General features: G+C 36.6%; 1 protein-coding gene across 1 annotated transcript in view; it reads left to right on the top strand.

The window, feature by feature from the left end:
• Positions 1–17,500, top strand: part of MND1 (meiotic nuclear divisions 1) — a 64,617-nt gene extending 47,117 nt beyond the window's left edge. Inside the window, exons 7-8 of the mRNA XM_086704065.1 lie at positions 9,019–9,063; positions 17,249–17,500. Coding sequence (XP_086560191.1) covers positions 9,019–9,063; positions 17,249–17,355 — 152 coding nt within the window. The 3' untranslated portion in view covers positions 17,356–17,500. The remainder of the gene's footprint in view (positions 1–9,018; positions 9,064–17,248) is intronic.
• The last annotated feature ends 215 nt before the right edge of the window (positions 17,501–17,715 follow it).

The following is a 17,715-nucleotide window of genomic DNA, read 5'->3' as shown; positions in this document are numbered from 1 at the left end:
CCCACCCGCCCCCTCCAGCCAGTCATTTTCTGTAAATCAGGCATTTAGAGAGACTTATTAGCTCTTTAATGCTGCCCACAGATGAATTTCATTTATCATCATCCTGCAAAATAAAGTGTAACCAAATCTACAAAATTAATGACTTTTATCCGTTTCAAAGTTTTAACTAATATCAAATGACCCTGCTTGAACACGAGCACCTCAAAGCGGTGCCGTAGGTTACTATGCCTGCTCATGATTCGTCTTTAAAAGGAATTATATACTGCTTGTTAGGATGTCCAATGTGTGTCTTGAGCAGCTTCTCATGAAAGAGAGCTTTGAGAACGGTTTTCTCACCCAGATTGAATGCCTCCAGGTGGTTTGGTTTTAGGATCAACATGTCTGTACCCTGTAGTAGGTCATCATGGGAATTCTGTTTTCACAGTTATCAAATCTGATCCTTCACTTATTACTCTTTCTTGGCTCTGCCTTCCTTCCTGATTTCAGTTTTGTGTAAATCTGGGACTTTTCCCTGAAAGTGCCAATTATTTGCTTACCCATTTCATTCTCTCTTCTGTCAGTGACCTACAACTCATAGCCATGCCCAGTCAAGGCTTCTGCTTTTCTACCTCATGGTCCCCGTTATATTGCCGTTGCTCTTTCCCTGGGCACATGACCTGCCTGACATCACTTCTACTTATGACCTGTTTTTACAGTCCTTTCCCTAATTTTAATTACTTCTGTCTACTCCAGAATGAATGAAACTTACTTAGTCTTACAAAACTATACTGATGGTGATCCTGTGCCAGTGGATCATCATGCAGTTCAGGAAATCCACAAGGATAGAGAATTGTGCCAGATCGATTTGTGAATGGGGAAAACTTTTAATTCAGGCATGTAATTTCAGCTGTTGCCATTCCTTGTACCTCTGGATCAAGCAGCAATTTTGGCAATTGCCTCCCCTCTTAGAAAGGCGATGAAATTTGATGGAAGAAGTTTCAAGGTATATAAAGGATGATGAATTTTCTGGAAAGTAGAATAGCATGGTTGAGGAGGAAGTTGTAACTAGTTTATGCTGGTTGCCTGAATTCTGTTCTCCATCTTAAGCCTTCTCTTTGGTGATTTATTTCCCAACCTAAGGGAAAACATGCCAGTGTGAATGAGTATTATGCAGGCTATGAGGTCTAAGTGAATGAGAAGAAAATGTTTTCTGGTTTACAGTGAGTTAAGAGACTTTACCGTTCTTCATCAACATCAGACCTAGATTATCTTTTCATATTTAATTATGTAGTCACCTAAGATGGATCCCTATTTGGATGCTGTAGAATTTTGTAATGGTGAATCCATTACATGTGTATTAATTTTTGACATTTTTACATTGTACATTTCTGATCTTTATAGGGTTATGAGAGGATAAGGGTCCTTCCTGGCTTTGTATAATTTTTATTTTACTCCATTAAAAATCTCTATCTTGGGGCGCCTGGGTGGCGCAGTCGGTTAAGCGTCCGACTTCAGCCAGGTCACGATCTCACGGTCCGTGAGTTCGAGCCCCGCGTCGGGCTCTGGGCTGATGGCTCAGAGCCTGGACCCTGTTGATTCTGTGTCTCCCTCTCTCTCTGCCCCTCCCCCATTCATGCTCTGTCTCTCTCTGTCCCAAAAAATAAATAAACGTTGAAAAAAAAAATATCTATCTTTATAAAATGCATTAATTATAGAAAATTACAACATATTTAATAGATAGCAGTTATATAGGATAATCACATTATTCCATAAATCTATTTTAGATGTAAAGGTAAGATACCTTTTTAATATTTTTTAAGGTAAGATATTTTTTTCTATGGAAAGCTACCACACTATAATCAGAAGGGGGAAAAAAAACTATCAAAGCAAGAATTTTAGATTAACTTCAGTTCATACTTTTATAGAGAAATGCCCAATTCCTCTGCTTTTAAAATTCAGAACAGCTAACGAATAAAATTTTACTCAGATGTGGCACTTCCACTAGTAGGCAAGATAGAGTAGTAACAGACTGAATTTATCCTCCCACTTAAAAAACACAAACAAAATACATCAAATAAGTTTTTAAGATGCTTGATATCAGACAATAAAGGACAATGCTTCTTAGAGAAAGGAAACAAATTAGGTCTTAAAATTGTGTCAGCTTATTTTATTTAGTTTCTGGGCTGTGGCACAAGGAAGGAGAACCTAGGCAGAGCCCTGTAGATGGAACTGAGAATCAAGGAGACCATTGTGGCTAGAGTTCACAGGACAGCCTACTAGAGAGGAGAAATTACACAGAAAGAGAACCCTGGGAATCTACAGAGGGTTCCCCTCAAATATTTGGTGCATGCATATGAGGAAACTACCCAAAGCTGGGGAAAGAACAGTTTCAAAGAATTAGAAGGAACAGTATCTAGCACTCACACAGGACCAAGAGTAGTGCCTATTATTACCAAGCAGATTAGAAAAATTCATAACTCATAGGGCACTGGGTAGAGCACTCAAGGCCATCTTGCCTCACTAGCAAGGACTAATTAGCCCTAGACTGAGCTTTGTCCTCCACGCATCTGACAAATCATAACAACAAATCTTGAAAACATTAGACTATATTGCAAAGTCACTTAAATGCATCCCAGAACAAAGCTGAAGAATATTCACAGGAATACAAACCTGCTCAGCACCCAACAAAATAAAATTAGTGTCTAGCATGTAATGAAAGATTACCAGGCATGCAAAGAAGTGGGAAAACGTGACCCTTAATGAAAAGAATAATCCTTCAATCAAAACTGACCCAGAGCTGATGCAGATAGCAGAATTAGAAGACCATAGCATTAAAAGCTATCACAAATGTATTGTATATGTTCCAAAAGTTAGGTAGAAATACGGCAGATATAGGGGCACCTGGGTGGCTCAGTTGGTTGGGCATCTAACTTTGGCTCAGGTCATGACCTCAAGGTTCGTGGGTTCCGGCCCCACATCAGGCTCTGTGCTGACAGCTCAGAGCCTGGAGCCTGCTTTGGATTCTGTGTCTTCCTCTCTCTTTGCACCTTACACGTTCATGCTCTGTCTCTCTCTCTCTCAAAAATAAACATTAGAAAAAAAAAAACAAAAAACACGGAAGATATAAAAACTCATGTCAGAGTCCTGGAGTTGAACACCATAATACTTGAAATGAGAAACTGGATTGGATTCATAGCAGATTAAACTTTTCAAAAGAAAGGATTCATGTATTTGTTTTTTTTTTTTAATATACAATTTATTGTCAAATAGGATTCGTGTACTTGAAGGCTAGCTGTAGAGAGTATCCAAAATGAAACTCAGGAAAAATAAATGTTTTTAATGCAAATAGCATCCCTAAAATGTAGGACAACTTCAAGTGACCTAATATATGTGTAATCGAAGTCCCAAAAGGAGTGTATGCTGGGGGCATAGGGTGGTGTGTGTATGTGTATGTGTCCAACCCTGAAAAATACCTGAAGAAATAAATATCAGAAGAAGTAAAGGCTATTTTTTCTCAAATTTGATGTAAATTATAAACCCATAGATTCAAGAAATTTAAACATTTAAGTAGTAAATGGCAGTAATTCCTTATTACTAAATCTAGATAATTGTTTTAGATTTTAATCTCTATTCCTCCAGATGAGATTATTTCCTTTCCCCAGAGAGCTTACTGCTTTTAAAACGTGCTTTTTGCTAATGAGAGGTTTCATAGGATATTGACTATCATGTTATTGCGTAAAAGATTATACTGGATTAAAGGATTATGAGTTTCACAAGTTGAGTTTAATAAGATTTGGTTCTTAATAGTGTGGCTACAGCACCCATATTACAACCATCAGGGTAATCTCAGTCATAGTTTATTTTGAAAGTTTTTCTGCTGATAATAACTAATTTTTATGTTCATAGAGACCTGGCAGTGTATTATCTTTTACTTATTTCTCAGTAATTCTTGCAGGAACAATTAAATTTCATCATGTTAGCTGATTATTGGTATCTACATTAATTATTAGCAAGTTTAGTTACAGATATCTAAGAAGTGAGAAGTGAAAGTAATAATGTATGAAACATGAAATTTAATTTTAGCTACTCTGACCATTACTGAAGTGAGAACAGATAAAATAAGTTGTAGTAAACATTGAATTCCTAAAAAAATACTTAAAAGTAGATCTTAGAAGTACTTAAGAAATATTTTTGGAAATGCCAGGATGACAGTGAAAATGATGGAGTAAGGACCTCTGAAAATTTATCCTTCCAGGAAAGCTGGCAAAAATTGTCACAACTTTTCCAGAATTCTGGAAAAGAACCAAAGATTTGCCTATTCAAGAAAAATGGCTGAATATCAGCAAGAATAATAAGTTTTATGGTATTTTAACTTGCTCTATTCTTATCCCCTTCTCTATAGCTCAGCAATAATCTTGAAAACTAAGAGCCCTGCATTCCTGGTATCAGAGGGAGTAAATTGGAGCTGGAGCTCTTTAAGACCTTCATTTTCCCAAGTTGTCACTATTTGACATCTTTGATGGTTCTCTGAAAGCACCAATAGGAAGAATTATCTTTATTTGATCTGGCTTGTAGTATGCCCAGTACTAACAGCCACTTCTCGGGGAGCAGTTGTCTAAAACAATTATAGACAAGAGTTTTGACCCCATAGCTGTTTGAACTGATGAATACCAGTTAAGGCAAACAGTAGACTAATCAAAGAGCTTACAAGGAGAGGTTGAAAGACATGTTATAGGTGTCTTGAGAAGCACCAGATTTTGGAAATCTGGAAGGCCATATGCATAGGGCTGTGCACATTCCCAGGAAAGTCCCACCTCTAGCAGACCTTGGCACTCAGGGCATATAGGAACTGAAAGCTAAGAGAGGGTTGTAAATTGCCTAGCTGAGTGTTGAAACCTGCCCCAACACACACAGAGAGCCACTCAGCAAAGACCTGGAGTTTTAGTCCAGGTGTTTAAGGAAATCTCTGTTCAATTATTAACTGCCTAGTAAGCGAACTAGACACTTCAGTGGCCTCACATAATAAAGAATACAGAGTTTACAGAATTTGTTCAGACAAATCGTTATACAAACAATAACAACAAGTACCAAAACAACAACCCTGGGAAGGGAGGAAGTATCTTATTTCTAGAGTGGCCACATTACGTTTTTTAAAATGTCCCAATTTTCAACAACAAAAAAATTGCAAGATCTACAAAGAAAGTATGGTTTATGCACAGAAACATACATGATGTTGGATTGCTAGACACAGACTTTTAGTCAGCTATTTTAAATATGTTAAAAGAGCTAAAGAAAAACATGCCTAGAGAACTAAAGAAAAGTCTGAGAATGATATCTCACCAAATAGAGAATATCAGCAAAGAGGTAGAAATTATTAAAAAGGAACCAAATGAAATGCTGGAGTTGAAAACTATAATAACTGAAACGAAAACTTCACTTGGGATTGATTAATAGCCAAATTGAACAGGCAAAAGAAAGAATCAGTGACTTGGAGATAGTTCAGTTGAGATCATTCAGTCTGAGGAACAGAAAGAAAAAAGAATAAAGAAACATCATTGGAGTCTCAAGAGACCTGTGTCATGGCGTCACGAGTGCCAACATATATAATGGAAGTCCCAGAAGGAGAGGATGAGAGAATGGGGCTCAAAGAATATTTTAAAAAGTAAAAGCTGAAAACTTCTCAAATTTGATGAAAAACATTAACCTATACATCAAAAAAACAAACTCCAACTTAGGGCAGCGTCCAAAAAAATGCACATATAGACTCATCATACTCAAATTGTCAAATGGTAGAGAATCTTGAAAGCAACAAAGAGGAGGTGATTCATCATATACAACTTCAAACAGATTAACAACTTGTTTCTTATTAGAAAGCATAGAGGCCAAAGACATTGTGATGACATATTCAAAATGATTAAGGGGGGAAATAACCGTCAACCAAGAATTCTATATCCAGAAATATTTTCCTTCAAAAATGAAGGAAAAGTAAGGTAAACAGGTAAACAACAACTGAGAGAGTTTATTGTTAGCAGACCTGCCCTAAAAAATATGGAAGTCTTTCTCATTGAATTGAAAGGACACTGCATAGTGACATGAAGAAACACTGGTAAAGTTTACTTCATAGGTAAATATAGAAAAGAGTATATATCTATTTTTGTTTGTATCTCCTTATGGTTCTTCTATTTTATTTAAAAAACAGCTGCATACACAAAAATGGTAATCCTCTTTTGTTGGGCAAAAAATATATAATGTAATTTGTGACAAAAACAACATGATTGTCTTAATACACAAAAAAATATTTGACAAAATCCAGCACCCTTTCATGATACACTCAACAGACTAGGAATAGAAGTGAACTTCCTCAATTTAAAAAGGGCATCTACCACAAATCTACAGCAAACATTCTATTGAATAGTGACAGGCTGCATGCTTTCCCCAAGGATGACCTTTTTCACCCCTTCTTTCAACGTTGTACTGAAAGTTCAAGACAGCCCAATTAGGCAAAAAAGAGAAAAGTATCCATGTTGAATAGTGAGTGAGGTCAGCAGGCTATAGGATACAAAAAGTCAATATACAAAAATCACATGTATCTTATATACTAATGAACTATCTGAAAATAAAATTTTAAAAGTTCATTTACAATAGCACCCAAATGAATGAAATACTTAGGAATAGAATTAGTCAAGGAAGTGTAATATTTGTCCTGGAAAGTACAAAACATTGAATGAAACTAAAGACCTATATAAATAGACATTCTGTGTTTATAGAAAGACTTAACATTGTTAAGATGGAAATACTCCTCAAATTGTTCTGTAGATTTAATGTAAAACCTATCAAAATACTAACCACTTTTTTGTAGAAATTAGTAAATTGATCGTAAAATTCATATGAAAATATAGGAGACCCAGAATAGCCAAAACAATCTTGAAAGAGAACAACAAAGTTGAAAGACTCAAATTTCCCAACTTTGAAACTTCTTACAAAGCTACAATAATCAAGAGAGTGTGGTGCTATTGTAAGAATAGACACGCAGGAACACTTGGCTGGCTCAGTCAGTAGAACATGCTACTCTTGATCTTGGAGTTGTGAGATTGAGCCCCACATTGGGTTTAGATTACTTGGGCGGGGGGGGAAGACATACTGGTTAATGAGAGGTTAATAGAATTGAGAGTCCAGAAGTTAACCCAACTGATGTTTAATTTTTTTTTTTTCTTTTTTACTGTTTATTTCTTTTTGAAACAGACAGCATGAGCAGGGGAGGGGCAGAAAGAGAGGGAGACAGAATCTGAAGCAAGCTCCAGGCTCTGAGCTGTCAGCACAGAGCCCCATGTGGCGCTCGAACTCACCAACTGCGAGATCATGATCTGAGGCGAAGTCGGACGCTTAACTGACTGAGCCACCCAGGTGCCCCTAAACCCAACTGATTTTTAACAAGGATGCCAAGACCATTCAGTCAGGAAAGAATAGTGTTTTCAACTAACGGTGCTAGGCACAACTGGTTATCTACATGTAAATGAATCAACCTGGACTCCCATCTCAGACCATATACAAAAACTAACAGATCAAAGACCTAAATGTAAGAAACTATAAAACTCTTAGTAGCAAACATAAGTGTGTATTTCTGTATTCTTGGATTAGGCAGCAGTTTCTTGGACAGGACACCAAAGCTCAAACAACCAAATTAAAAATAGATCAATTTGACTTCATCAAAATTAACAACTTTTGTGTATCAAAATACCTTAACAAGAAAGCTAAAAGAGGGACTTCTGGATGGCTCATTTGGTTAAGCATCTGACTCTTGATTTTGGCTCAGGTCATGATTCCAGAGTTGTGGGATCCAGCCCCACCTCGGGCTCTGCACTGGGAATGGAGTCTGCTTAAGATTCTTTTTCCCCCTCTGTCTTTCCCCCAAATGTGCTTTCTCTCTCTCTCTCTCTCTCTCTAAAAAATGAAAATGAAAATTTAAAAAAAGGTGAAAAGAAAATCTACAGAAATATTTACAAATCTTGTATCGGACAAGTGTCCAATATCCAAAATGTATATATACATTTTTTTTAAAAATTGCAACTGAACAATTAAACAAATTAGGAATGGGCAAAGGATTCATTTTTTCAAGGAAAATATACAAATGGTCAATAAGCATTTAAAAAGGTTCTCAACATCATTCATTATTAGGGAAATGCAAATCAAAACCAAAATGAGATACTACTTCACCATGCTTTGGATGGCTATAATAAAAAAAATGGACACTGGGTGTTATATGTAAGTAATGAATCACTAAATTCTACTCCTGAAACTAATATTACACTATTTATATTAACTAACTAAAAATCTAAATAAAAACTTGAAACATAAAACAAAAACTGGAAAATAATGATGGTTTTACTTCCCTGTGAATATTCTAAAACCTACTGAATTGTACGCTTTAATATGGTGAGTTCTGTAGTATAAAAATTATTTTTCAATAAATAAATGTCATCATAATAAATAATATTTATGCTCAGTTGATCATGGAACTGTTACGTGCTGTGTAGATTAACTTGAAAGACATAGATACAGATACATTTAATAGCAAGATGTATAAATATAAATTAAATATTTCCTCCTATGCAGCTACTGTATGACTGTTAAATTTTTTTAAGGTCAGGTTTATTGTGATCTAATATATATAATCTAAAATTCTTGTTAAACTCAAAGTATTTTATCCTCTTGATGCTGTAAACTGAGAAATACATCTCACTTAAACTTATGTTATCTTTAAAGGAACAAGTATAATAATAATGGACATTTATGAAAAGAAAATTGTTTACAGTCATGACTCAGTGATTCAAACTAATTGTTTACAGTCATGGTTATTCATGACTAATATAATTGCAGCTATCTAAAATTTCTTTGGGGAGTTGAGCAGATTTGTGGGATATGATATGTCACAATTTGAGCTTTTACATAGAGTTTTATTTGTATAAACTTTTATTCATGTAAAAAATGAATCTGTAAGTAGATGAAGATGATGATTCATATATATATACTTTTTTTCAGGTCAAGCAAATCAAGTAGCCAAAGAAGCCGCTAACAGATGGACTGGTATGTATTATGGCACCGATAAGCTATAGTTAAACTTTCTCCACACTTACTATGATGACATGCAGAAGCAATTGTGCCTAGTTCTGTTCAAGAAGAGACATTTTCAGAACTGTATGTATTGTTTTTATATATTCAATCATTTTGTTTTCTTAAGGTTATTTTTTTTAATCTTATGAATCATTTTCTAACGTACAACATATTTTTGTAAAACCAATGATTGCTTGGAGTTTAACTTTTGTGTAATTTTTCCTAGATAAGCCATTTGGGCTAATCATTTAACCTTCCTTATATTAATGCAAGATACTCTAAGAGTTTCATGGAATCTGAAAGATTTGTCTTCTTGCTAATGATAATAATAGCTAACATTTGTTGAGGGCTGACTATAAGCCAGGCATTGTAAAGAGTATCTGTGGTGCATTCTCATTTTCTCTCTGCAACAATCTTGTGAGGTAAATAGGATTATCATTCCTAATTTTAGAGATGGAACCAAAGCCCACAGTGACACAGATGCTAGGCAGTGGAACAGGAATTAGAATACAGCTTTTCTGATTCCAGAATCCGAGCTCTTAACCCACTACATGATACTATCTTCTCTGTATACCTGCTTTCATATAAATGCCTCATTAACCCATTTGCCAACGGATGTATCCTCTGGTCTACACTAGAGACGTTCTAAGAAATGGGAATTAATAAGGCATTTCTCTATGTCTTAAAGTTTAGAAGAAAGTTCATAAATAATGATTGTTGTCATTTATATACAGGTATGATTAGTATTGTTAAAACCTGTCTACAAATTAACACTGAAGTTTTTCCAGTATTATAAAGTAATGATAATTGAATTTTACCATCCTGTTATAAGAGTCTATAATGCCTTCACGTGTACTACTCATGCTTATTCTGCTTCTGTGGGAGAGTATGGGTAAGATTGTATTGATGCAGAGATCCAGAAAATTTAAAGTGACTGCTTTGAGTCAAAGGTGATTAGTCACTGGGTGTACAAAGATTTGCACGAGGTTTCCTGACTCCATGTCTAGGCCTCTGTATGTCACAAAATGTTTCAGAATCACTCTTCCTGGGGTGCCTGGGTAGCTCAGTCGGTTAAGTGTCCGACTTTGGCTTGGGTCATAATCTACCTGTTCGCGAGTTGGAGCCCTGCATCAGGCCCTGTGCTAACAGCTCAGAGCCTGGAGCCTGCTTTGGATTCTGTGTCTCCTCTCTCTTGGTCCCTCTCCTGTGTGCGTGCGTGCATGCTCTCTCCCTCTCTCTCTCTCAAAAATAAATAAACATAAAATTTCTTAATAATAATAAAAAAAAAGAATCACTCTTCCTAGGGGTGTCTGGGTGACTTAGTCGGTTAAGCATCTGCCTTCAGCTCAGGTCATGATCTCACGGTTCGTGGGTTCAGGCCCCGCGTTGGGCTCTCTGCTGTCAGCGCAGGGCCCACTTGAGATCCTTTGTCTCTCTCTCTCTCTGCCCATTCCCTGCTTGCACTCTCCCTCTCTCTCAAAAAATAAATAAACATTTAAAAAAAATTTTTTTAAAGCACTCTTCCTTGTCTATTTTAGAATTAAGTAGATTGATAAAATCAGTGCAATTGGCTCCTATAAAATTGCAATCTTATTTATTACAAAAGTAATACATTTCATAAATAATGTAATGCTTAAGTGATAAGGAAAGAAGAGGGTAAAAACAGCAAGCTCCCATTAAAGAAAAGAGAAGAATGAAATGTATGTCCAATAAGTATAAATAAATAATAAATACAGTGATATCATATGGATTTGAGAAATACAAAATTTTGAGTGAGAAAAAAAGGCAAGTGGATTAAAAATAAGACAAGAGTCACAAAGTGATTTCTCCCAATAGTTCTCAGCAAAACAGCTCAGTAAGCAGCAGGAACATGCAGCCTGTGTGCATGGTGGGAAGAACTTGACTTTTGCAAGGAATCCAGATTGTGTTCCTTATTTTTGCTGTATGACTTATTGAACTTCTCTGAACCTGCTTCTTCATTGTAGATTATATGTACTTTACATTTTTTTTAAATTTTTTTTTAACATTTATTTATTTTTGAGACAGAGAGCATGAACAGGGGAGGGTCAGAGAAAGAGGGAGACACAGAATCCGAAACAGGCTCCAGGCTCTGAGCTGTCAGCACAGAGCCCGACGCGGGGCTCGAACCCACGGACCGCGAGATCATGACCTGAGCTGAAGTCGGACGCTTAACCGACTGAGCCACCCAGGTGCTCCTGTACTTTACATTTTGAGAGGATTAAATAAAAACAGTTTGTAAGCCCTTTAGCACAACATTAGACATAGAGATGAACAAATACTCCCCTTTTCCCATTCTCTTAAAAAATGCTTTTATTTTCCACTTGGTCATAAACTTCCAGTTATGATGAAAAAAAGGAACAATTTGAACAACTTCTTTTTCCCCTAACGTTATTAGCTTAGAAAGAACCTGAAACTTTTTTTAATGTTTGTTTATTTTTGAGAGAGACAGAGACAGAGTGCGAACAGGGGAGGAGCAGAGAGAGAGGGGACACAGAATCTGAAGCAGGCTCCAGGCTCTGAGCTGTCAGCACAGAGCTGGACATGGGGCTTGAGCTCACAAACTATGAGATCAAGACCTGAGCCGAAGGCGGATGCTTTAGGAAGGTGGAGGCAGATGCTTAACCGACTGAAACACCCAGATACCCGAACCTAAAACTTTTAAAATCATATAGGAAGGAAGATATTTTTAGCACAGCAGAAACAGCTGTTAGGAACCATGTTTCCATTTGAAGTTACAATTTGCTCCTTCCAACAGAAAAGTGTTATGGTAAGAATATGGAGTTAAAACAAATTGCACCTCAGAAAATCAACCTGTCTTCAAAACAAGCAAAAAGAAAACATCTTTAATACTTGTAACCAGAGATTATCCTGTAATTATTAGTTAAGGTTTGGTTTTCTTTTTACCTAAAAAGGTCCTTAAAATGTATCTAGAATAGAGGATGTTTACTGTTCAGTAATTTAGTATTTCAGTTTTATAAAATGAGAGATTACTTTAGGATATAAATGTAATAGAAATATCACATCTAAATGATTTATGGCATTAAATATACTTTCAATGTGATTTAACAAATTTTATAAAACTTTCATAATTAACATACTGAAGTTATGACTGTGTGTGAGAGGCATCTTAGTGAATGGTGGGGGGGATAGATGTTGTGAGATCATAAACAGACTCATGCATGCTATTGCCATCCTGTTTCTATATATATACTGGGTATACCACCATAGAAATTAACAGAAATTCTGCTAGTCTTGGGCCTCTTTCTTTAAGACACACATACACATACCTATTTTTTTATCCATTTATAAAAATTTCTACATAACAGGAAAACTATTTGACGGGAAATCAATTGTCAAGATTTTAGGTGACATTGTCTTGAAGGTAGACATCCAGCAGCCCAAGATATGTTCTTCATCAGTCTTTTTGAATTGGTCCATCAAGCATTGTGGCTGGGCTTTTATATGTTCTTTTGTTTGTTTTAATCTTTGGAGGTTTAATTGCTTCTTTGCCTTTTGGCTAAGATCAAGTGTAATCTTTGGAAGTTTATAATAAAATGGTTTCTTGCTCTCATGTGAACCCACACCTCCTTCGTACAAAGCCTGTAGTCTTACTGTGGTGAGTTCTGTCTTTCTGTCCCGATCCAGGTTTGAAGTTGCAGTGTTGCATCTGTTCTCTCATTTCCTGGAAATCTTTCTGTGCTTTTGGAGCCTGTTCTGGGTGCTGTGCACATAATACTTGATCTTTTCTCTTTAACATACATAACACTTTGGGATTATTTAGTAATAAATTGATTTTTCTCTCTCTAATCTTGTGTCAGCTTGAAGGCATAGGCTCTTTACATTATCAAGTACCTGTAATACACTTAATCCCTGTTTTATGTAGCAGTGGGTCCTATATAAGTATTTGACTGTGATTGACAAGAATGGATGGTGATGCAGACACTAGTAAAACTAAACAGATCATTCTGGAGTGCCTCATGTTATCAGAAGTCTCTCTTAGGTCCTCATGAAAACTAAAGATTAGTTTTAAATTGTTACATAAAGATTCATTTTTTAATTTCTGTTGTTATTCCATTATACTTTAATTGAAAGAATTGGGGATATTTCATTAATGTTATTCTATTTGATGTAGTAGTATTCACTTAGAAACAAACTTCATTCCAAACATTTAGTTATCATTATTTGATACTTGGAATTAAACTTCCTAAAACAGTATTTTTAAAGGTGATCAAACTGCATGTATTAATTTATTAAGGGTAACATAAAATATAGTCATACCTGACAGATATTGCAGGTTCGGTTCCAGAACACTGCAATAAAGTGAATAGTATAACAAAGTAAGTCAAATGAATTTTTTTCCCCACTACATATAAAAGTTACGTGTATTAAGTGTGCAAAGGCATTATGTCTAAAAAAAACAATGTACTTACCTTACTTTAAAAATACTTTATTGCTGAGGCGCCTGGCTGGCTTAGTCAGGTAAGCATATGACTCTTAGTTTTGGCTCAGGTCTTGATCTTGCGGTTGCATGAGTTCAGGCCGCGCATCAGGCTCTGTGCTGGTGACCTGGAGCCTGCCTGGGATTCTCTCTCTCTCCCTCTCTCTACCCCTTCCCCACTCACACAGTCTCTCTCTCAAATAAAATAAAATAAAACTTAAAAAAAATTTTATTGCTAAGAAATGCTAACTATCATCTGAGCTTTCAGCGAGTTGTAATCTTTGCTGGTGGAGGGGCTTGCTTCCATGCTGATGGCTGCTGACCGATCAGGGCGGCAACTGCTGGAGGTCAGGGTGTCTGCAGCACTTTCTTAAAATAAGACAACAATGAAGTTTGCCACATTGATTGACTCTTCCTTTCATGAATTATTTCCCTATAGCATGTGATGCTGTTTGCTAGCATTTTATCCACAATAGAACTTCTTTCAAAATTGGAGTCCCTTCTCTCAAACCCTGCTGCTGCTTTATCAGTTAAGTTTGTGTAACATTCTAAATCCTTTATTGGTCATTTCAACAATCTTCACGGCACTTTCTCCAGTAATAGATTCCATCTCAAGAGATCGCATTCTTTGCTCATCCATGAGAAGTAATTCCTCATCTGTTGAAGTTTCTCATGAGACCGCAGCAATTTAGTCACATCTTCAGGCTCCACCTCAACTTCTAGTTTTCTCCCTATTCCTACCACATCTGTAGCTACTTCCTCCCCTGAAGTCTTGAACCTCTCAAAGTCATCCTTGAGAGTTGGAACCAACTTTTTCCAAACTTTTGTTAATGTTGATATTTTGACTTTTTTCCTTGCATCATGGATGTTCTTAATGGCATCTAGAATGGTGAATCCTTTCCAGAGGTTTTTAATTTACTTTGTTCAGATTCATCGGAGGAATGACTGTCTATGGCAGCTATAGCCTTCTGCAGTGTATTTCTTAAAAAAGAAGACTTGAAAGTCAAAACTACTCCTTGATCCATGGGCCACATAATGGATGTCGTGTTAGCAGGTATGAAAACAACATTAATCTCCTACATCTCCATCAGAGTTCTTGGGTGACCAGGTTTGTTACCAATGAGCAGTAATATTTTGAAAGGAATCCTTTGTTCTGTGCAGTAGGTCTCAAAAGTGGGCTTAAAATATTCAGCAAACCATGTTGTAAACAGATGTGCTGCTGTCACCCAGACTTACTTTCATTTATAGAGCACAGGCAGCGTAGATTTAACCGAGTTCTTAAGGGCCCTAGGATTAGGGGAATGGTAAATGAGCACAGACTTCAGCTTAAAGTCACCAGCTGCATTTGCCCCCAGCAAGAGAGTCATCCTGTTCTTTGAAGCTTTGAACCCAGGCACTGACTTCTCCTCTCTAGCTACGGAAGTCCCAGATGGCATCTTCTTTCAGTAGAAGGCTGTTTGGTCTACATTGAAGGTGTAGCCACCTTCATGAATTATCTTAGCTGGATCTCCTGGGTAACTTGCTGCAGCTTCTGTATCAACACTTGCTGCTTCCTCTTGCACTTTCATGTGATGGAGATGGCTTCTTTCCTTAAGCCTCATGAACCAACCTCTGCTACCTTCAAACTCTTGCTGCAGCTTCCTCACCTCTCTCAGCCTTCACAGGAATGAGGAGAGTTAGGGCCTTGCTCTGGATTAGGCTCTGGCTTAGAGGGAATGTTGTGGCTTTTTTTGACCTTCTGTCCAGACCACTCACACTTTCTCCACATCAGCAATGAGGCTGTTTCACTTTCTTAATCATTTGTGTGTTCATCAGAGTAGCAGTTGTAATTTCTTTCAAGAACTCTTTCTTTGCACTCACGACTTGGCTGTCTGGCACAAGGGGCTGAGTTTTCAGCCTGTTTTTGGCTTTTGACACACCTTCCTCATGAAACTTAATCATTTCTAGCTTTTGATTTAAAATGAGGGATGTGCAACCCTTCCTTTCACTTGAACACTTAGATGACATTGTAGGGTTTATTCATCGGCCTAATTTCAGTAATGTATGTCAGAAAAATAGGGAAGTCTGAGGAGAGGAGAGAGATGGGGGAACAGCCAGTTGGTGGGACCATCAGAACATACAAAATATTTAATTTCGCTGTCTCATATGGGTACAGTTTGTGGCACCCCAAAGCAATTACAATAGTAACATCAAAGATCACTGCTCACAGATCACCATAACAAATATAATAATACTAATGAAAAAGTTTCAAGTATCTGAAAATTAGCCAAAATGTGACATAATAAATATCTGAAGTGAGCAAATGCTGTTGGAAGAACGGTGCTCATAGACTTGCTAACATACAGTTGCCACACACCTTCAGTATGTAAAAAATGCACTGTCTGCAAAGTACAATAAAATGAGGTGTGCCTGTGCTCCAGGCTGGGTGGCTTAAACAAATGAAATTTATTTTGTCACACTTGTGGAGGCTGGAAGGCCAAAATCAAGGTGTTAGCTGGTTTGATTTCTTCTGAGGTGTCTTTGGCTTGTAGGTGGCCATCTTCCTGTGTCTTCACATGGTCTTTGCTGTGCATACTCATGATATCAGTGTATCTACATTTCCTTTTCTCATCAGGACACTGAGCAGATTGGATTAGGGCCCACCTTAACAAGCTCATTTTAACTTAATCATCTCTTTGAAGACCCAGGTTCTATTCTTAGGTACTGGATTCTAGGACTACAATTAATTTGAATATGAATTTGGAGGAGGTGACACAATTCAGCCTGTGACACTCCAGAGGAACCTCTTCTAACCCTTCACTATCACTATCAATACAGCACTTAACATTTTGTGAAATATTCTGAACCAGAAAACTTCGCACCATCATTTCTCTATAAAACATGTTCATTGTAAAGGTGGTGTGTATACGTTAGAGAAAATGTGTGAAAAAAACACACAGAAACCTCACTGTCACCCCGTTCTCCAAGTGCAGGCACTGTGAGCCTGTTGGTGTTACCCTGCTTCCCTCACTGCCTGAGCGGAGATGCCCTTCCAAGAGTTTAGATATTTAGATTGCTTTTATGTTTTCTTTTATTACACTGCTGTAAAGATTAACTATAAATCTTTGTACACAATTTATTTTGTTTCCTTGGGATAAATTCTTTTAAGTAAATATAACACTTTTTTTCTAGCGGCAAAATGCATTTAAATCCCACCTAGAGGACAATAAGGCTACATCTATTCCTACCTTCGTCTAAAAATAGGCAAACTACCTTCTGTTCTCTTCACCCATTCTCCCTCACGCTGGACTGATTATCTGGAAATCATTATTATTTGTGGGGAAGGGGAAAAGGTCTGGAGAGAATGTGTACCCTCTGGGAACAGGAGTAACTGTAATTCCCGAGGTAACAGAGTCCCAGCCTGTGCTGTGGAAATGTGGAAGAGACACCATTGTTAGCCTTTCCCTGTTTTTGGATTATTCTTAATGCAGGTAGTCTTTTTGCTGGCAGCTAACTTGCTGAATGTTTAAATATGCGATTTGGTTACTTAAAATACTAATTATTTTCTTCTGAAATTAATTGCCATGACTTTTGAAAATACAGCAAAATTCTTATGTTGATACTTCTGAAAGTAATAGAAGTAACAGAATATAGTTATACTTGAAATGTTTTATGATTGTGTTTTCAATTCTTAAAAGTATTTCTCAATTTTCTTTATAGATAATATATTTGCAATAAAATCTTGGGCGAAAAGAAAATTTGGTTTGGAAGAAAATAAAATTGATAAAAATTTTGGAATTCCAGAAGACTTTGACTACATAGACTAAAATGTTCGATGTTGGGAAAGGATCTGTGTACTTGTGAATATGTGATTTTTAAAAATATTATCCAACTAAATGTACTGAATTGCCATTTACCTATAACTGTGTTGTGTTGATCATTTTGTTAATTTTAAATAAAGTATAATGTGGAGATATTTTTCACTCTTTTTGATCTATCAAAAGCACAATTATAACCATATTCCCAAGTGGTCATCAAAGTAGGTTTGTGCAAACAAAATCATCCACTTAAGTTGGGTTTACAGATGATTTTTTAGAGATCAAATACATCATGACTTGACAGCATTTTTTAAGTTCATTCAAATATTAAATATTGACAACTAAGGGTACCTTTGAAGGTTCTACCAC

This window comes from Puma concolor, chromosome B1 (genome assembly GCF_028749965.1).
Source record: "Puma concolor isolate L17-30 chromosome B1, mPumCon1.1.hap2, whole genome shotgun sequence".
Lineage (NCBI taxonomy): Eukaryota > Metazoa > Chordata > Mammalia > Carnivora > Felidae > Puma > Puma concolor.
Note: the sequence above shows the minus strand (reverse complement) of the source record. Positions and strands in the feature narration are given on the sequence as shown.